Consider the following 21,046-nt stretch of genomic DNA (forward strand, 5'->3'; position numbering starts at 1 on the left):
CTGCGGGCGGGACCCCAAACTGTCCTCTGTCTCTCCCAGAGTCTGTAATTGCTGTGATGGGTGGATATAGGACCCCAAGCACCCCAGGGCCTGAGGTCCTCAAGTGACAGCAGAGGTCCGGGCTGAGCCAGGAGCAGTGTGGCCTGTGCCCTGGCGAGTGGAGAGCCGCCACTCTGGGTGGGACTGGGGCCAGGAGAGGGGGTGGGAGACTTGGGGGCGGAGGGAGAGGCAGCACCTGGCAGGGTCTGGGAGGCGCTGGCTGCCGCGGCTCGAGTCAGGGACACCCCGGACCTCCACCGTGCAGCCCCCACGGGGCAGAGTCATCTGGTAGCCCAGGGTCGAAGTTAAGAGGGCGAGTTCGCAGCAGGTTGAATGCACCCCTGTACCCACTGTGGGTTCATTTTAAGTGCCTGGAGCGAGGTTGGTCAAGCCCTTGCTGAGCTCGAGTGAGGGAGTCAGTCAGGGAGGACTGAGCTCAGGGTGAGAGTGAGGGGCGGCTGGCGCGGTGAGTCCTCCTCAGCTGGGTGGGTTCTGGGGATGCCCTTGAGTTCAGGGGTACCCTTTCAGTAGCCTCACTGAAGGCTTGTTTGCGGGGTAGAGAGGGCAGAAGCCCACTTAGAAGACATGCTCATTCCTAGCAGTGGTGGTTTCTGAAGCAGTTTAAACTGTTCGGTCCGACTGTGACCAGTACCTTGCAAGGTCATGTTTGGTGGTGGGCCTGAGCTGTGGGCACGGCCTTCCTTCACCCGCACCCCACACTCGCCTGCCTTCTTTTTGGCAGCCCCTCCCCCCGCCCTGCACCCTTGATGGTGGGCCTGAGCCCAGAGCCCCTGTTACCGTGGAGCCCCTTGTGACTGAGTGGGTTCTGGTTCCCGGCTCCTGGGAGACGTGCTGGGGGCAGTGCCTTCATGCAATTTCTCCTTGAGACAGTGGCGCTGGTGGTCATAGTGTGAGAGCGGTGTGTGTGAGAGCGGTGTGTGTGAGAGTGGTGTGTGTGAGAGCGGTGTGTGTGTGAGAGCGGTGGTCGCAGTGTGAGATCGGTGGTGATAGCTCAGAAGCTGAGGTATCCTACCATGAAACAGCAGTTGCCCCGAGGGGGGGGCTGCCCCCATCCACGAGGATGGGTCGCAGAAGGGCCCGCCTGTGGGTATTATTCCAGTGCTGCAACCCCAAAGCAAAGGCCAAGACAAGGAGGAGCTTGGCCTCGGACCGAGTCCTGGAAGCAGAGTGCCCTGAGGTGAGAGCAGCCGGGGGCTGGGGCCGTCAGATTGGCCCTCACCCGGCAAAGCGTTGGGGCTGTGTTTCCTTTTGTTAGCTTGGTTGTGGGCCCTGCCGGGCAGCGCGTTTTGACCTTAGTGGGCAGGATCGACCCCAGCAGGTTGACCTTGTAAGAGGTTGTGCAGGTGCTGCGCGGAGGATGGGCGGGGGCCCCACAAGAAGGGAAATACTTGCTGGGGGAGTCTCTGGGGCACGTGGACTGAGCTAGAGAGCCAGTCCTTGAAGCAAAAAGGCTAAGCCCCTTAACGTCTCCCTTCTTACAAAGAAGGGAAACACTGGGTGGAGGAGTCTCTGGAGTGTGTGGATCGAGCTAGAGAGTCAGTCCTTGAAGCAGAAAGGCTAAGCCCCTTAACATCCCCTGTCTTACAAAGCACAGAGCAGTGTTTCCAGGATTTTAATGACGGGTACCTACTGCTTACATGTATAACATACACCCTCATGGCTTCACATGTCTACTACATGCCTCTTACAAGTGTAGGGCACTATTCTGGGTGCTGCATACTCAGTATGGAATAGGGGATACGTAGCCCAGGATTTTTGTATCTGTGCCAAAAAAAACAGAAGAATGAATGACGCCATGTGGTTCAATTTGAGCAAGTTCACCACATGGACGGCCCCACGTGCACACAAATTGTGGTAAAATACATATAACATGAGTTTAACATTTTAACCAGTTTATTGAATGACTGTGTGACTTCAGTGGAGTCAAGCTAACAGATGGCCTTGGGGTGCCATCAGCCTTTTTCCCAGAGGAACACTCCAAAGCCTGGTGGCCTTGTAGACCTTACCTTTCTTCTTCACTCTCCCCAGTGGTTCTAGGTCACTTGTCTGTGTGTCGTTTAAGAATCTCTTCATCCACTTTGTTGTTAGGTTTAAGTTTAGGAACGTTTCTCAGACGTCCCTGGGTGTTGAGAAGGCAGGCTTGGATTCTGGGTTCTCCCTTGCTGCATGCCGGCCAGGTCGTGGTGGAGGCTGATGGCCGGTCTGAGTTGTGGTGGTGTGTGTGGTCTTGGGGTCGGCAGACCCCCTCTTCTTTGGGGGCCAGGGAGATCCTTTGTGTGGAGCATGGAGAGACTTGACAGGGTCAGTCTTCATTGTCTCGCTCTCTTTTTAACTTGTGTTTGCATTTAGTGACTCATTTAATTGCTTTCTAGAAGTCTCCAGCTTCTAACGAGGAGGTAAATGTATACAAGAAGCAGCTCCTCGAAAGGGAAGAAGAACTCGCCGAGCTCAGAGCCGAAAGAAACAACACCAGGGTCAGTAGGGGGATTCTCACGTGTTGAGATTTGCCCCATGGGGGTCACCACTGGGCTCCGTGTTAGTGACTTTAAACTCAGTCTGATTTTAAAGTCATTTTTCACATCTTCCCACTGAGCAGACTGGGGTGGATCAGTTCGGGGTTCTCATACCTTGCTTCAAATTTATGATGAGAGCTAATGTAATTTTCGTACATTCGAGGGGGAGTTCTCTTCACTTACATTTTTGTCTACGCTACACTTTTTGTGGGATCTTAGTTCCCCGACCAGGGATTAAAACCCATGACCCTGCAGAAGTGTGGAGTCTTAACTACTGGGCCACCTGGGAAGTCCACTCTAACTTTAGACAGAACTGGCAGGATTCCGATATGCCTTAGCATGGTTTCGGCTTTAGCGTGAGGCTGAGAGGAGTTACCGAGCCTGAATGCAAGTGTGAGGTTGAAGGTGCTCCGTTGTCCCCGCCCTGCAGCTGCTGCTGGAGCACCTGGAGTTCCTGGTTTCCCAGAACATGCCGTCCCTCCAAATGACGGCGGGCAAGCAGCAGGAGCAGCCCCCAGCCAGCATGACCAGCGAGGTGGAGGTGCTCAGGGCGCTGAAATTTCTTTTTGACCACCACAAGGCCCTGGATGAGAAGGTACCAGCCACCCAAACCTCCTGGATTTGTACACTTGCTGCCTTGTTAGGTGGATGATGCATGTATTTATGTAACTAGTTGACTTTTGAGCTTCTTGAATTCTTGTAAATACATTTTTTCTGTAAGAAGTCAGAGTTTTATACGTATCTTTGCGACCCTGTGGACTGTAGCCCACCACGCTCCTCTCTTCATGGGGCTTCCCAGGCAAGAATACTGGAGTGGGTGGCCATCTTCTCCTCTAGGGGATCTTCGTGACCCAGGGATTGAACCTTCCCTCTTGCATTGGCAGGCAGATTTTTTACCACTGAGCCACCTGGGAAGCCCCCAGTTAAAAAGTATTAGTTGGCATAAATGTCTCAAGATTTATTACATTCTGTGTATCAATTTGCAGTTAAAAACTGGGTACTAGAATTAATTTAGGATAACATTTTGTTCTCTCAAACTTAGAATTGAAAGCTGTTAACAAGCCGATTTTCTTGATGTTAAGATCAATAAGAGCCATTAAAGATACTCTGTTACAGTAGCCATGTATTAGGGTGAGCATAGAATGAGGAGTGCACTAACGTGTATACACACATCAACACACAGTGACTCGACCCCTTTTATTTGAGTTGAGAGAGCGATTACGTCTACCACACGAAAGGTGTCGTTTGTTAGAAGAAGAATTAGGTGCTACACATAAAGAGGTAAGTTTGATCAGTCATCGTGTAATTTCAGTTAAGTGTTTGTCATTTGTACCCTTTCATTTTAAAAAAAGTATGAAGGCTGTAGTGGTGGGCATCACATGCTATTTATCTTTCTGATTGAGGACCCGCCCACCTGGGGTATTTTAATGACTAGCAAACTAGACTTGTGGCTCAGAGCTGCAGGATCTCTTAAGCACCCCTTTGTCCAGGAGAAGACAAAGTCTGACTCTAATCACCCGGTTCTAATCGGGATGGACAGCATCACCAATGCACCATGTAGGTCTGAGCAGCCGTGAGGGTCCTGTGAACTCCCAGAGTGCAGAAGGCAGTTTTGACCTCACCAATTTCCCGGAAGTGCTGTGTTACCTCCCTCCCAAAACAAGGCTGTCTAAGACTTCCTTTCCCCCTTAGAGATCGTCCGACGGCTCTCTAAGCCACGAGCAAAACCTGGCTAAGATGAGCGAGCTCCAGGAAGTCATAGACAAGCAGTTGCGGGAGCAGAGCCAGATGGAAGAGCACCTGGCAGCCCTCTCTGCCCACATGAGAGAGCTGGAGGAGGACCTGGACACGGCCAGGAAGAAACTCCTCAAGTCCAAGGAAGTGAACAAGAAACTGGAGCGGGATGTCCGCGAAGTGAGTGACGGCGGCCGTGTCTGTGGCCCTGAGGTGGTTGTGGGTCCCTTGTTCTCCCGGTGATCTCAGCCTCGGGATGGCTGCGCGAGTAAGAGCAGAGCTCTGGCGAGACACGACAGGCTGTCTCCCTGCCTCTGTATCGAGGTCTCTGGGGTAGAAGAGGCCTGATCCAGGCGGTCCGTTGGCAGTGGACCAACATGAGGGTAGCCTTTGTGCTGTGCTGCACCCTGGGTGTGGACTCCTCATTTCTACAAGTTCTAGGGGGCCCAGTGTGTTCCTTTTAAAACATTCATTTATCCGTTCATTCATTTCGTAGCATGTAGTTGCTTTACACTGCTGGGTCAATTTCTGCTGTGCAGCAAACTGAATCAGTCATGTATATGTGTATATATTGTATATATATGTATCTCTACATATATCCCTGTTGTTTAGATTTCCTACCCATTTCCTTTACCACAGAGCACTGAGGAGCCTTCCCTGTGCTGTACACTAGGTCCTTACTCGCTGTTGACTTGATGCGTAGTATCAGCAGGGTATATATGCCAGTCCCAGTCTCCCAGTTCATCCCCCACACCTGCCTGTCGAATGTATTCCTGACGATGCTGAGGTTTCCTTCTGATTCGCTCAGGCGAGTCTGGTGACGTCTTTGGAGGCCGTTCTCTCGGAGAGATGGGAGCATGCTGTTTGGGCTCTGCTGAGGCAGCTTGCCTGGCCGTCTTCTCTGGTTTGCTGAGGTTCCACTCCTTGACAGGGATGTGTGACGGTGATCCCGGCGGTCAGACCAGTCGAGTGGCGTTTGCTCACCCTCAGGTCCTCATGCCCAAGCTGTGTAACCGTGTAGAATCCTGAAGTTTCTGGCGGTCGTGTCTGCGGGTGTCATGATTTATGAGAAACTACCTAACGGTCACTGTGAAAACAGAAGAGTGCTGGGGGTTCAGGCCTCCTCCTGTGAGCCTCACCTCTCCTCTGTACGCAGACAGACAGCGCCCACCCTGCCCCACCCCACCCCCGTGACACCGTCTCAGACAGAGCCCCTCCAGCATGTGTTCCAGAAGGTGTACTTGTTTAGTAGCTTGGTGTGAGGAATTCTGTGTGAGAACTCAAAACAGAAATATTTGCAAATGTTTGTACAACCTTTTCACACTATTCTTTGGCAACAGGAGGAGATTAGGTGGCAGAGTTTAATACGCTGAGAATTCTGGAAAAAGCATTTTTAAGACCTTTCACTTTTAATATTAGGACTTGGCCCACATTGGTTACTTAGTGACCGCGGAGGGACCCGAAACGGATTTTGAGCTGGCAGACAGGAGTCGCACCAGCAGCAAGTTCTGGTCCTGGTTTGAGCATTTCATACATGTGGTTGAACTCTGCTTGAGAAGGCTGCTTCCAGTTGTGTTACACTTTGACTTCTGTTTCCACTCGTTAATAGTCTTACTTTAATTTTGAGGAAATTGCATGAGATTTTTCCAACTTTTACCCGAGGAAACGAGCCTCAGAGCTCCCTTTTGGGTCTGTTGTAGGTCCCTCCCTGTTCTGGGTCAAGTCCGCCTGTATGGAATAGCAGACAGAGGTCCTGACTTCATGCCAGATACCTTCCCTCCTGGAATTCTTGCAATAACAGGGTAGTTTAGTATACTTTTTGTTTGCTGTTTGGATTTATTATATAGCAAAGAAGCTTGGTAAAACTAGTGGCCAGACAGAACATTCAGACAGATGGCTGCCCATCGTGGCAAATGTGACCTTTGAGGTAGGTGCGTTTTTGCTCACGTCCGAGAAAACTGCCACATCTAGTTTAATTTTGAGGACGCTAACTTTATGTTTGATTTGAAACTTAGGATTTAGTCCAGTTTTGTTACTCTTAAGCGTATCAGAGTGTTCCATGATAACGGCTTACCTTTTCTCCTCTGCAATGCCCGGTGTAGGCCATGGCCCAGACGGAGGACATGGAAAAGAGAATCACTACCCTAGGGAAACGCTCCCTCGCCACACAGCGTGAAGCTGCCTATGTGCATGACTTCAATGATAAACTTGAAAATGAAATCGCAAATGAGGATTCTATGCATCGACAGGTAATGGCCTTTATTGAACTGTGTCTGACTTTTATAGTATTGCATTACTGAGGAGGGAAGGTAAAGAAAGACCTTTTCATGTGACTCCCATGTTGAAAATCAAGTCCCCACGTAAAGTTCTTATGACCCTAAAACATTGCGTTCAAAAGTGTGGATGTACATCATGGTAAATCAGCTGTACTGGAAGGAAATACATTTTTTAAAATTTGGGGGTGACTGCAACTTCCATGTTTGAATTATTTGGGACTTGGTTTAACCATTTTGTGGAATTCCTCTCTTGACTCCCTTGTTTTACTTGAGCGTGACCCTGTTGGCTTGTTAGCGTTTTTACTGAAAGAGCAGAGAGCAGCAGGGAAATTCAGGGCAGCGGGCTGCCTGTTGAGAACTGGGTCACTGTGATAAGAGGCAGGGTTAGAGCTCCGGTCTGGTTAGGGATTGTCCTTCCTATGGTTTGGTGAACCTTACTCTCTCCTGTTCCCGTGTGGTCTCAGATAATCAGGACTTAACCAGGAAAACCAAATCTGGCTTCTCTCAAAAAAAGTGAGTTGGGCCGGTGTGTGCCAAAGTGTAACATTGGCCCCACCACAAAAATAAAGCACTAGAAAGTCATTGAAATGTATGAGGTGGAACGCATTCAGTTCAGTTCAGTTGCTCAGTCGTGTCCGACTCTTTGCGACCCCATGAATCACAGCACGCCAGGCCTCCCTGTCCATCACCAACTCCCGGAGTTCACTCAAACTCATGTCCATCGAGTCGGTGATGCCATCCAGCCATCTCATTCTCTGTCGTCCCCGTCTCCTCCCACCCCCAATAGCTCCCAGCATCAGACTCTTTTCCAGTGAGTCAGTTTGTTGCATGAGGTGGCCAAAGTATTGGAATTTCAGCTTTAGCATCAGTCCTTCCAATGAACACCAGGACTGATCTCCTTTAGAATGGACTGGTTGGATCTTCTTGCAGTCCAAGGGACTCTCAAGAGTTTTCTCCAGCACCACAGTTCAAAAGCATCAAATCTTCGGCGATCAGCTTTCTTCACAGTCCAACTCTCACATCCATACATGACCACGGGAAAAACCATAGCCTTGACTAGACGGACCTTGGTTGGCAAAGTAATGTCTCCGCTTTTTAATGTGCTATCTAGGTTGGTCATAACTCTCCTTCCAAGGAGTAAGCGTCTTTTAATTTCCTGGCTGCAATCAGCATCTGCAGTGATTTTGGAGCCCAAAAAAATATAGTCTGACACTGTTTCCACTGTTTCCCCATCTATTTCCCATGAAGTGATGGGACCAGATGCCACAATCGTTGTTTTCTGAATGTTGAGTTTCAAGCCAACCTTTTTACTCTCCTCTTTCACTTTCATCAAGAGGCCTTTTAGTTCCTCTTCACTTTCTGCCATAATGGTGGTGTCATCTGCATATCTGAGGTTATTGATATTTCTCCTGGCAATCTTGATTCCAGCTTGTGCTTCTCCCAGCCCAGCGTTCCTCATGATGTACTCTGCATATAAGTTAAATAAGCAGGGTGACAATATACAACCTTGACGTACTCCTTTTCCTACTTGGAACCAGTCTGTTGTTCCATGTCCAGTTCTAACTGTTGCTTCCTGATCTGCATACAGGTTTCTCAAGAGGCAGGTCAGGTGGTCTGGTATTCCCATCTCTTTCAGAATTTTCCACAGTTTATTGTGATCCACACAGTCAAAGGCTTTGGCATTGGCCCCACCACAAAAATAAAGCAGTAGAAAGTCATTGAAATGCATGAGGTGGAACGCATTACGATATACAAAATAGTGGCTGCCAAAGGCAGATCAGAAAATACTACGTACCATATGTTATTGTTTTCTGAGGGTTTTAAAGCCTCACGTGTCAGTACTGTCCCCAGCATGCCTGTGTTCTTGGGCCTGAACTGCAGAGCCTCAGATGTGGGCTCCCAGGGGGCATTGGTTCTGTCTCCCATGGTGAGACCCACGGTGAGGCCCCCTCCCCTCTTAGGCAGAGAGTTCAATGTCTCCCGTTCAGGGGTGCACTTCCTTACTTGCAGAACAGCTGCTCAGAGGCTGTTGAGCTCGGGATGCTGTTTATGACTAAGCCAGTTCAAAGTAAACTTTTGTTTTGCTTTAAAAATATTTGAATGCCGATGCCTTACTGTGAAAGCTGTGAGAGGTTTTGTTTCCTTGGGCTCAAAAATCACTGAAGACGGTGACTACAGCCATGAGATTTAAAAATGCTTGCTCTTTGGAAAGCTATGACAAACCTAGACAGCATATTGAGAAGTAGAGATATCACTTTGCGACAAAGGTCCATATAGTCAAAGCTGTCGTTTTTCCAGTAGTTACGTATGGGTGTGAGAATTGGACCATAAAGAAGGCTGAGCACTGAAGAATTGATGCTTTCGAACTGTGTTGCTGGAGACGACTGTGTTTTAACAGAAAATAACCTGTTTTTTTAATTTTTTAAGGTGGAAAATTTCAAACATGCACAAAAGTGGTATAATCGTATACCACTTCTATAATATAGTATGAAAATACCCATGACCCAGCAATTAGCCTCAGCAATTTCTAACACAGGGCCAGTCTCAAATAAATCATTCTTTTATCTTCTCTCCACTTTTTTTTTTATACAGTAGGTCCTAAAATAGCTTTTTAAACCATGAGGTTGATGCTCATTTTATAAAACACAGACTTGCCAACTTTGTTATTACATTTAAAAATTGCTTGAGAAAATTATTTCCAGTTTTTTAATATGAATTTTCATATTGGAAAAGACCCTGATGCCGGGAAAGATTGAAGGCAGGAAGAGAGTGGGTGACAGAGGATGAGATGATTGGACGGCATCACCAACTCAATGGACATGAGTTTGAGCAAGTTCTGGGAGTTGGTGATGGACAAGGAAACCTGGCATGCTCCAGTCCATGGGGTTGCACAGTCAGACACGACTGAGCAAGTGAACTGAACTGAATGTGAATTATCATTGGGAGAAAAGCTATGACCAACCTAGACAGCATATTAAAAAGCAGAGACATTACTTTGCAGCTATGGTTTTTCCAGTAGTCATGTATGGATGTGAGAGTTGGACCGTAAAGAAGGCTGAGCACCAAAGAATCAATGCTTTTGAAATGAGGTGTTGGAGAAGACTCTTGAGAGTCCCCTGGACTGCATGGAGATCAAACCGATCAATCCTAAAGGAAATCAGTCCTGAATATGCATTGGAAGGACTGATGCTGAGGCTGAAGTTTCAATACTTTGGCCACCTGATGCGAAGAACTGACAGATTGGAAAAGACCCTGATGCTAGGAAAGATCGAAGGCAGGAAGAGAAGGTGCGACAGAGGACGAGACGGTTGGATGGCATCACTGACCCGATGGACGTGAGTTTGAGCAACTTCTGGGAGATAGTGAAGGACAGGGAAGCCTGGCATGCTGCAGTCCATAGTGTCACAAAGAGTCAGACACGACTGAACAACAGCAATCATTACAAAGAATTTAAGTGATGTTGCATGTCAAGAAAAATATGTGAACGTCTATCTCCACTGGCTTTTTTCCCAAAATGAATTTTCTCACCTTTTACTTTATAAATTGAAATCATTTTACCCCCTAAAGCAGACTCAAGCTTCTGTTTATATACTGGGAATTTCCTCTACCAACGTGTGTGTAAGCCGATCCCCTTTAAAGTCTGCTTGTTTCTGAGTGTAAATCTGCTTGCTCTCCGAGCTCCTCTGACAGGTAATGGCTGGTGACATTAAGGTCCCCCAGGTGCTCAGCCAAAGAGAAACGTTGGGAGTGACTTTTGAAAGGTGAAGTCTCTGCCTCCCTCTGCACCTGTCCGTCTGCTCTGGTGATGCTCAAGAGCCCACCAGAGGTGGCCGTGGGAGGGGACCGCCTCGAGAACCAGGGCACAGGCTGCTCACGTCACGGCTCCCCGGTGCTTTTAAAAGAAGGACCGTACTTTGCTCTTGAAGTTTATGAGTTTTTGTTTTTCCTGTTTTAGGCAAGGCAGGGAGAAGACGTGAAGGAAGAACACAATAAACCCTTATCAGATACCGTGGATAAGCCTGTGTCTGAATCAGATGAGAGGCTTCAGCTTCATCTGAAGGAGAGAATGGCTGCTCTGGAGGATAAGGTGAGCCAGCCCCAGGGCCCCTTTACAAAGAGGCACATCTGGCAGGGCCTATCCCGGCCTGGTCTGTGTGTGGGGAAAGACTCCAGGACAGGAGTTGGAAAACTGTTCCCAAGAGGCCGTCAGAGTGAATGTCTTTACTGGTTACGAATAATTGAGTAGCAGCATTTCATGCTAGTCAATAAGCGTGACAGCATCCACAGGCAGTGTGTAAAGGAACAGACGTAGATGTGTGCCCACAACCCTTACAGAAAGCATCAGTGAGCCGGATCCCCCGATGGCCCCAGTGTTAGCAACCGCCGTGCTCGAACTTTGTTCTTGGTCCACACTCACCCCTTCGTTTCTTTCTTAGAAGTTTATTTCTGGGGCTTTGCTGGCAGTCCAGGGGTTGAGAGCCTCCGGGGAGCTGCCCTGCGGGGCGGGGCACTCCGCCTGCTTGCAGAGAGCTGGAGACCAGGCAGGGAGGGGGACAGTAGAGGCCGCTCCCAGGGAACTTTCTGAGACCCGCAGCGGCGCTGCAGGGAGCCTTGGAGGAGGAATCTGCTGGTTCCCGTTGTGCGATTTGAAGGCGCGGGGGTGAATGGGGGTGAACCCATAGGCAGTTGGTTTGCTGAAGCAGAGCAGGAATGATGGCAGGTGGTCCTGGAGCCAGCGAAGGGGGTGGCCCTGCCCTGGGGAGGGGTCGTGATGAAGACAGGGGGCGAGGGCACTGGCCCCGGGGGACAGGGAGCCGGCTAGCCAGCATCTCGAGGCTGCCTCTCAGTTGCTTTGAGGTCATGTCTGGGAAAAGAAGGCAGGACCTGGGTGACAGTGGGGCAGGGGGCACATTTGCGGAGAGAAAGGTGTGAGGTGTGAGAGCTGGAGGGCGGCACGGGGCCCCGCAGGCACGCTCCCGTGCGTCTCTGATAACAGAGCCGCCCTTGCAGTGCGAGGGGCTGCCACCCAGAACAGCCGAGGGCCTGTGCCCCTAGAGGAGAGCTGTGGCGAGGCTGGCCCTCCTGTCCGCTGGCTGCCCCTGCTCTCTCCTGTCTGTGGGTGTTCAGACCAGCCTGGAAAACGGAGGGCTGGGAACCTGCAAGGACGGCCCTCCTCGGTGAACCAGTACAAGTGATGACAGCTGAGGTGGACCCAGCGGCTGTGGAGCTGAAGGATTGCTTTTCCTTATTTTCCTTCAGCCTGGCTGATGGGGGCATGGATGTATTTTTTTTAATGTTTGCTCTTTGTCCCTGACTCCATCAGCCCTCCCTTGTGAATAACCTCATAGGATTGCCGTCTGTCCACGCTAAGAGCTGAGTGTTACCAGGCCATATGAGAACTGAATTCTCCTCCTGCCCGTTTCTTCAGTCCTGCTCGCTTAAGAGATGGCAGTGTCTCCTAAGCATGGCCCATTTATCCTCAGTCAGGCCTTCCATGTAAAATTGTGTTCAGTTCCTGATAGACTTGAGCTGCCCTGAATGTCGCTGGTGAGACGTGGTCCTCTCGTGCCCAGGTGCAGACCCTGAAGGAACAGGGCTTTGAGAGCGCACAGCAAGCCAGTGTGCTAGCTAACATGGCCCAGGCGTTCGAGAGTGACGAGGGCGTGTCTGACAGCGAGGGCGATGGGGTCACCCTCTTCAGCTCGGCCACTCAGCTGTCACCGAGAGGGCAGGACGATGCCGAGCCTCTGACTGTGACGCTTCAGGAGTAGCTGGACGCCATCAACAAAGAGATCTGGTGGGTGCGCCTGATCCCAGCTCCCCGGAAACTCGGTTCCTCTGGGGAGCTGTCTTCTCCTTAGAGAAGTCTGAGTGTTCCATAGTAAGAAAACTGACTTCAGGTCTGCCTCAAGAATTTTCAGTTCCAAGATTGCCCTTGATTCTAGAGCTCAGTCAGCCAGGGCGTTCTGTCCACCTTGTGGTGTCAACACTCTGGGGGCGGTGTTGTGGGGTGTCCCCCCCTCAGCTCTGAGCCCCAAGTTGAATGAGGTGCCGAGGCGGTGTCCCCTGTGGCCCGTGCACCTTGCAGCACTGAGGGCGCACCCTCATGTGTCACTCAGAGCCTCCCACGTTCTGGTGAAAAGCCGCCTGGATCAGAAAAGCTGGGGTTTTGGGGTTGGCAAATTCCCACTCAGATCTGCATTTTCCTTTTTAACTTAATACAGTGTGAAGATTGGCTTGTGGGAAGACAGTGGTCCGAGGACATGTGTTTGAGTTTTTGTCATCTCATCAGTATATTTAAGATGTTTTCTTTAGACATCGTCTTGGCAGTTATAAAAATTTACAAAAGGGGATAGAATCCAAAGGCCCACCTCGTGGTGAGCAGGGGGCCTTGGGTCTGGGTACAGCCGGGTGGCTGGGGGCCCCGAGGCCTGCCTGGTGCCACACTCGCACAGCGGTTCCCCTGTCCCAAGTCCACGTTCAGAGTGGCCGCAGGCTGACGACCCTGCACAGTACCTGGCAGAGCTGCTGCTCAGATTGTTCTCGTCACGTCAGCTGAGGCCGAGGTGCCCGTTCCTGTCGGCCGAGTGTGGGGGTCCCGGGGAAAAGGCAGGGGTGAGCGGCACAGCCAGCAAACGCAGGTGGTGCCGCCTGCACATTTGACACCATAGACAGACTGCTTTGTAGGCCGTGTTTGAGCACAGACGAGCTCAGAAAGATTGTCTTTCCCCGTCCCCGCAGGAAATATGGAACGGTTATATATTCTTATTTTTATAGCAAGTTGTCAGGTAAAAGTGATTTTTCCTTATGCAACAAGTTGTCTTGATGTAAATGGTAAATTCTTTCCATCAACTTATCAACAGTGAAAAACTTTCAAGATGTATAAGTAGAAGTGAAACTAGAGAGTTTAGTTCCTGTAAGAATCTTGTATTTTAATTTGAAAATCATTTTATTTGCATAATCGAGTATTTAAACTGCTGTATAACATCCTCCGTGACACAGTAGGGGAGAAGAGCAGTAACCATGAATTCTAGGTTAATGCGGCCCATTGACATGAATCCAGAAACTCACACAAAGCTGGGGGAGAACCTCATCAAGTGATGCGTTTGTACATCCGTTCCGTTCCGTTCCGTTCAGTCGCTCAGTCGTGTCCGACTCTTTGCGACCCCGTGGACTGTAGCCTACCAGGCTTCTCCGTCCATGGGATTCTCCAGGCAAGAATACTGGAGTGGGTTACCATTTCCTTCTCCAGGGGATCTTCCCGACCCAGGGATCGAACCCGGGTCTCCCGCATTGGAGGCAGATGCTTTAACCTCTGAGCCACCAGGGAAGCCCTCAAAAAAAAAGAAAGATCAACTCAGCACTTCATCTGGCCTGGAGACTTGTGTTTAGAAACTCCAGCTTGTTCGTGAATCGCTGTTTTGATTGTACAGAGTTCCCAACTCCCAGTGGAAAAGACTTGAGGCACTGACGTGCATCTCTGCCCTGAGAGCAGGGAAAAGGTAGAGGTTGTCAACTTCAGGTATCTCCTCACAGGGAGAGAGTCGCCACCCAGGCCCCATCAGAATGTTAGAGTAAATAAGTGCAATCAAATGTGAATGATCAGGGGCCACTTTTTAAGACTCAGTGCTAAGTTATTCTAAGTTTGAGAATATTCAAAAGAGGGAAAGTTGAACCTTTTTGCTGAGATGTTAATTGAGCAACTGTTCCTGGAATTTGCTAATCGTGACACAGAATGCCAGCCCAAATGTGTTGTGCAGACACACTCCTCTGCTGACAAAGGCGGGTGACGGGTTTTATTCTATTTCAGGTTGATTGAAGAGAAGAACACGGAGCAGCCGGCCGAGGAGACTGAGAGCAGGGTGGACACGGGGAGCTTAGGCAACCTCCGTTGTTGTAAAACAGTGAGCTCCCTCAGCCTATATCTCGGCTCCAGCTCGCCCAGCAGTGGGCGCTCCAAGCCCCAAAGGAGGCGGCACAGCCCAGTGCAGGAAGTAGACAAGCTGGGCATCATGACTGGGGTATGTGTCTGCCTCCTCCCTGCCGCATCCCTCCCCCAGCACACTGGTTTTCTTTTGTTTGTTTGTTTTTTCTCTTTTTACCCAGAAGAAAATCAGGTACATTTGCTATGCTCAGAGGTCTAAGATTTTTAAAACTTCCTAGTCTTTAATCATTCCATAATGGCACAGTGACAAAGTCAGTTCAGTTCAGTTCTGGACCACTGGCTTAGCACGTCATCGTGAACTCAGCCAGAGCCTGCCTCTGTAACATTGGGCCTGGCCTGTGCTGGGCACAACAGCTGCAGGGAAGTTTCTGTTCTCAGGGAGCAGACAGCTTCGTGAAAGTTACCATTGGCAGCTCTCATGACGTGTGAAAACCGTGCCGCACATTTTCCACTGGGGATGCCTGGCTGCAGGGTGCAGGGCATGCGGTGGGAAGAAAACCCAAGAATCTCAACTGGTCTGCTTGCTGATGGGCCTGGCCATGCGCTCAGGCCAGCTCTACGTGTGAAACCAGGTTAAAAGCCGGGGGCCCCAGGGAAGAAGTCGGGCTTCCTCACTCTTCCGAGTCTAAAAACAGGATGACATCCTAGGGCTTTTGGTGACAGAGTGTGTGGCTCTAAAGCACATGTCCCACCTTGCTTCCATGTTTAGCTTAGGTTTTGTGAGTACATTGCTGTTTACCCCATGAAATCACGTGTACAACACTCTGCTTTGTAACTGCACTTGCATTATCACTGTTTCCGTTACCACCCATTTCATGTTAGCTATATTGTTAGTCAGCATATAATTAAATTCACTGTGAATCATTTTAGCAGCATGTGAAGTGGTAACTAGTCCATGTTGTGGTCTTTTGACACGCTGTTTTTATAATTTGCATCATTGGCTAAGTAGTTGATATTTAAAATTCTTTGATGATTTCTCTGTGGTTTCATGCTTGATTTCTTTCCGAATATTTGTAAAAGAACAGCTCTGTATATGTTTTCCTTGCTGTTGGAGTTCTCTGACGGTGTGTCTGCTTTCGTCATTGGTTTTGACTTCCTGTCTCATCCTGCTGTCTGCTTAGTCGTTGTCAGTCAGGCAACGGTCAATCAGTTGTTGTCAATCAGCTGTCGTTTGCCCATCCGTCTCCCCTCCCCCGTCCTCCCACTTGCTCTGGTCATAGCGGTGCTGTGGTCCACAGGGTGTGTCCCCTTAGTCGGGTTTGTGCTTTGTCTTCATGTCTCATTAAATGGTGTGTTTCCCCCATAGCAGTAAGTTTGAATTAGCGTATCACTAAGCACTTACAGGAGAAGGCAGTGGCACCCCACTCCAGTACTCTCGCCTGGAAAATCCCATGGACGGAGGAGCCTGGTAGGCTTCAGTCCATGGGGTCGCGAAGAGTCGGACACGACTGAGCGACTTCACTTTCCGTTTTCACTTCCATGCATTGGAGAAGGAAATGGCAACCCACTCCCGTGTTCTTGCCTGGAGAATCCCAGGGACGGGGGAGCCTGGTGGGCTGCCATCTATGGGGTCGCACAGAGGGGACACGACTGAAGCGATTTAGCAGCAGCAGCAGCAGCAGCATGCAGTTATAAGCCTAATGTAGATGGATCCTAAACTACATAACACGTGTAATTCATAAATGAGATGATCATTGCATAAAGAAATGACCCTCTTAAGTGTAGATTTAATGGACTTTTGACACAATATCCTTTCTGTGTTGGTGCTTGTATTTAAGACTCTCAATCTCATTAGCTTTTGCACAGTTAATGTTTCTCTTAGACTTTAAAAATGTATCTTCTATGGCTAATAAAATGTAAAGACTGCACCTGCTATTATGCTAGTTTTCATTCTTACATATTTTCACAGGGAACCAGCTTTAATGAATTTATTTTGAGAAGTTTTAAATCAAATTCTATGTAAGGATTTTACATTAATGTCCAGTAGGTGGTTAGATTTGTTCAATGTTGAAATAGGTATTATGGTAACTTCCTCATCAGTTAAATTACTGATTTAACGTTGAACATGTTTTTTGTTGAGAGAAACTAACTTATAGAGAAGTTTGGCTGAGAATAGACAACTGTTAAGGCCCTTTATTGTACAGAATGCTGTGCTTTATTAAATCATGATGTTGTAGTGGAATTGTATCTTCTGAGTAATAATTGATAGTGTTTCTCTAGTAAATCTTCAATAGCTTATTTAATTTCTGTGGTAAAAAAAAAAATGTTCTGTTTCCAGTTACATGTTCTCTAAATCTTCATCTCACTTATATGTTTGCAGTCTTTTTCGCTTTACTGTCTTTGCCTATACTGATTCTTGAATTTTTAGCTTCAGAGTCGCAATAAATCTGGTTTCTCTTCATTTCTTTGCATGCATCTATCAGCCTAGTGATTTAAGGAAGCATCGTTGAAAGGTAAACTACTTAGAACTTTAGCATGCCTTTGTTTCTCTGTGAAGTGTTAAATAGTCCTTATTGTTTAACGTGAATGAACACTATGTGGTTATGTACTGGTGAATAATTGATGTTTTAATGGAAGTAATGAAACTCACCCACCACGTAAAACATGCTGATGGTTCTGTTGGAAATAGGTCATTCGTTGGGACAGTTGTAACAGTTTGCCTTTCTCCCACTTGTTTGCCTTCTAATCATCTCATGCTTATTTATAATAGACAAAGTATCATTGGTTATTTTTTAAATTTTCTTTACTTATTTTTTTGGCCATGCTGCACAGCTTATGGGATCTTAGTTCCGCAACTAGGTATCAGACCAGTGTCCCGGCAGTGAAAGCGCCAAGTCCTAACCTCTGGGCCACCGTGGAATTTATGCTCAGTGTTTTCTTAAAAGACATGACTGTTAGATTTTCTTAAAAGGCATAGATGTTAGATTTGCGGGAAGCCAGTTTACTGACGGTGGGTAGCAGTGTGCAGGAGACTCTGTGTGCTGGGCACTATGTCGAGTGCTTTGCGAGTCTGTCATCTCATCCCGCAGACACCCAGGTGAGGTCCAGGCTGCTGTTATCCCTATTCAGCAGACATGGACACTGAGGCTGAGAGAGGCTGGGCACTGTGCCCAGGCTCGCACACACAGCAGTGTGGTGCGGACTGGTCTGATCAGAGCCTGGCTGCATACCCGTGGTGCCGTACAGCCCGCTTTCCTCCTGAGGCTCTCGTGTCCATCACGGAATCCCTGATGTAAGGAGCATCAGGAGGGAGCTCGGTGCCGCTCCCCTCGGGTCACTTGGATGAGCCCCTGTTGTTGGAGTCCAGTGCCCCGAGGGCCGGCCTTCCTTGTCCCTCTCCCGCTCCCAGCCCTCTGACTGAGCACTCCTGGGGCCTTCCTGCAGGACTCGGGCAGCCGCACTCTGGTTCAGGCAGCTCAGTGCCCGGGAGCCCTCCTGCTAGGCACAGCAGGGCAGCGCCGTCACCCTGGGGTTGGTGGCCTGGGTGTGCCGCTCTGTCAAACCTTAACATGGATCAGCCGTAGGCACCCATATGTCCTCTCCCTTTTGAACCTAACCCAAATCTCCCTCCCCATTCCACTGCTCTAGGTTGATACAAGATCATCTCTTAGTGAGACCTAGGGGTGCTTTATGGAAACCACAGTGAGCAAATTACACTCGAACTGTGTGCAAGCACTTCAGGGTGTAGCCCCAGGTCTGTGTGTTCCCGAGAAATACAAGCCAGGCCCGTGGTGTTCGCATGGATGGGTTAGGTACCTTTTCTGTGTTTCTCTGGTCGTGAGGGGTTCCAGTAACCTGCATCATCACTACAAATGCTCTTGGGTGGTGGCACAAGCGGTGTCCTTTCCTTCTTCAAACAGAAAGGTCTGGACGGCTTTGCTGAGAGGTTTCTTACTCTCGAAACTGGTGCTTCTGAGCAGCGTCTGGCGATGAGCACAATCCTTTCATCAGGGCAGTTCATGCCATGCAGGGTTCACGGTGCTGGCATTGCTTTACCCTCCTGCCTGGCAGGGCCATCTGGTTGTTGGATTCCAGGGAGGGCAGAGCCCGGCTGCAGGGAGGCTCTGGTCCGGGGTCTCTGCACTCAGTCGGGTGCTCTCGCTGCCCCACAGCCCTGCCTCTCTTGAACAAGACAGTTCTTTAAGATGGCATTAAGCTATAACAAGGGTTTATTTTGTACTTGGGGGAAAGCATAGCTAATAGATTTTCAAATAAGTTTCTGGTTATAATGTAAAGCCTGTGAGATTGCCTTTTATGACAGTCTTTTGTTACCCAATTTTACACTTACCTCATTCCCTCAGCCGCCAGCTATCCGGGAAGAGGTAGGAGGCATCGAAGGCAAAACCTCGACCCCTGCCTTGCCGCAGTCCCTTCGGCTGGACCGGCTGCACACGGGGGCCCAGCACACAGCCAGCCACGAGGCCATCAGGGACACCTGCAAGTAAGGGGCCTGCGTGCCTTGGCATCAGTTTCAGGAGCCCTGCGCCTCTTGTCTTGAAAGAGTTGCAAGGATGATTTTACAGGAATCCCACTGGGTTCGGTGCCTGTGTTTAGTGGTGGGCTTCAGGTGCTGGGGGAGGAGAGCTCAGTGACCTCAGTGATTTTAGGAAACGTCCGTCTCGACGGATTGACTCCTGTAGGAGCTTTCTTCCTGCTCTTGCTAGAAGTCTGCCCGGCCCGGGGCACGTTCCTGACGGTGGCGGCCCCTTGCCTCTCGGGTTCACTCTTGAGGGTCCCTCCGTTTTCCTCAAGAGTCTCCTCTCAGGAGACTCTGTCCACTCCCGTGACTGACACTGTCCTCATTCAGACGACCACCTGCTGAACTGCCGTCCTGAGCCAGGCAGCGCTCGATGGAGGGCACCTGTGGTCACCTGAGCAGCAGCCCTGCACGGTGACCGTCGCTCTCCTGCCACTGCCAGGGACAGTCACCCTGCAGGGGCAGTCACCTTGCGGGAGGCAGGGTGACTGCCCAGAACGGGGGAGCACGCCTTCCCTGGGGGTGTGGTCACCTGCCGAGCAGCGACCCTGAGGGAAGGTTGGAGCGCCCTCTGCACCAGCTGGCCTGGAGTCAAGCCCTCCTTGGGCGAGAGTTAGAGACAGGGAATCGCAGCTTCCCTGGGTGGTTGTCTGTGGCCGGGAGCCTGCATTGCTCGTGTGGAGTGTGCTTGGTGACAGGGACTCCACGGTCTGCTGTGAGGTTGATGTGCGGGGGTTGCTGGGTTCCCAGTTCTATCAGTAGGTCCTGTGGACGGGTGTATGTTTGCACGAGGGTGCTGGATAACGGTCGTTTTCTCTCCCTGAAGCTCGACAGGCTCCCAGGACAGCCCCGGGAGCAACCCCAGCAGCAGCAGCAGCCAGGACTCGCCGTACAAAGCAGCAAAAAACAAAAGCATCAGGCAATCCATCAGCCGCATATTTCAAAAGAAGTAAAAGGGCCGGCCTGGACACCCCGGCAAGGAGGCATTCGGACCAGGTGGGTGCTTCACCGTTCAGAGTTAGGGGGCCTGCAGGCATGTCCCTTCTGCGTCTCCCCCGTCATCCCCACGAGGCACCTGTCACTCACGCTGGGGGTCCTCCTGGGAGCAGGAGCGGAGGAGGCGTCTGTCTTCTCGGTGGGTCTGAGATGATCTGATGAGTTAATGAGTGGTTGGGTGGATGGATGGATGAATTCATCAGTAGATGGGTGGATGGATTAGTGAATGGATGGGTGGATGAACAGATGGCTGGCTGGATGGGTGGATGAAGGGAGCATGGAATGAATAAAGCAGATGTTTATACCCCAATGCTAGAAATACATTCTCCGAAATTGCTTGAGTAGGAGCTGGGCAATGGTTGTTTCCTCCAGAACAGTGACAGGTGTTTGGAAACGGCTAAGTGCTCATCAGTGAGGGGTGAGGTACAATCTGTGGACAGCCCACAAGGAACAGCCCCCTCCTTCCTGCCACCGTCCCCACCCCCAGGAGCCCGTCAGGGGCTCTGCCCACGGCCCCCGTCCCACCCCACAGCCGCGCAGGTCCTCCTGGAGGCTCCTCAGCACACAGTGTCATCACCAGGCCTCTACCTCGCTCGGCGCCATCTCCTGGAGGACAGGGTGTGTTCCTGCCTCTCCAGCCAGATATTTGCTGAGTGTCTTGTTTGTGCTGGGCGTGGGATGTACAGGGGTAAGTAACGCAGATGTGGTCTGGAGCACAGTTTAGTGACAAGAGGGGAAAAGGAGCAGGTTATTACATCTCTCCCTGTTATTCAGAAATACAGTGCTGCGAGGGATGCTGCATTGACTCTGTACCAGATGCTGCGCGTGCCCCTCACCAAGCAGGGGCTGCCACCTCCTGATTTATAGAGGAGACATGGCCCCACGCTTAGGGAGTGGTGAGGCAGCTTCACACCCACGCAGCGGGACCGGGCACTTTGCCGAACCCCAGCCACCTCTCCGGTGGATGCAACAGGAATGAGATGGTTCTATGGCATCACTGATTCAATGGACGTGCGTTTAAGCAAACTCCAGGAGATAGTGAAGG

At 50.1% G+C, this 21,046-nt stretch overlaps 1 protein-coding gene and 1 pseudogene across 1 annotated transcript; both read left to right on the top strand.

The window, feature by feature from the left end:
- Positions 1–1,120: 1,120 nt before the first annotated feature.
- On the top strand, positions 1,121–11,778 carry LOC148774611 (liprin-alpha-4-like). Its single transcript, XM_088828825.1, has 6 exons — positions 1,121–1,237; positions 3,004–3,168; positions 4,266–4,487; positions 6,410–6,556; positions 10,274–10,344; positions 11,580–11,778. The coding sequence occupies exons 1-6, from the start codon at positions 1,121–1,123 to the stop codon at positions 11,776–11,778; spliced, it is 921 nt and encodes a 306-aa protein (XP_088684951.1).
- A 269-nt stretch (positions 11,779–12,047) lies between these two features.
- LOC148774612 (liprin-alpha-1-like) lies at positions 12,048–16,978 on the top strand (annotated as a pseudogene).
- Positions 16,979–21,046: the final 4,068 nt, after the last annotated feature.

The sequence above is a fragment of the Moschus berezovskii genome, chromosome 20, assembly GCF_049115385.1.
Source record: "Moschus berezovskii isolate FMDL1 chromosome 20, NW_MosBer_1.0, whole genome shotgun sequence".
Classification (NCBI taxonomy): domain Eukaryota; kingdom Metazoa; phylum Chordata; class Mammalia; order Artiodactyla; family Moschidae; genus Moschus; species Moschus berezovskii.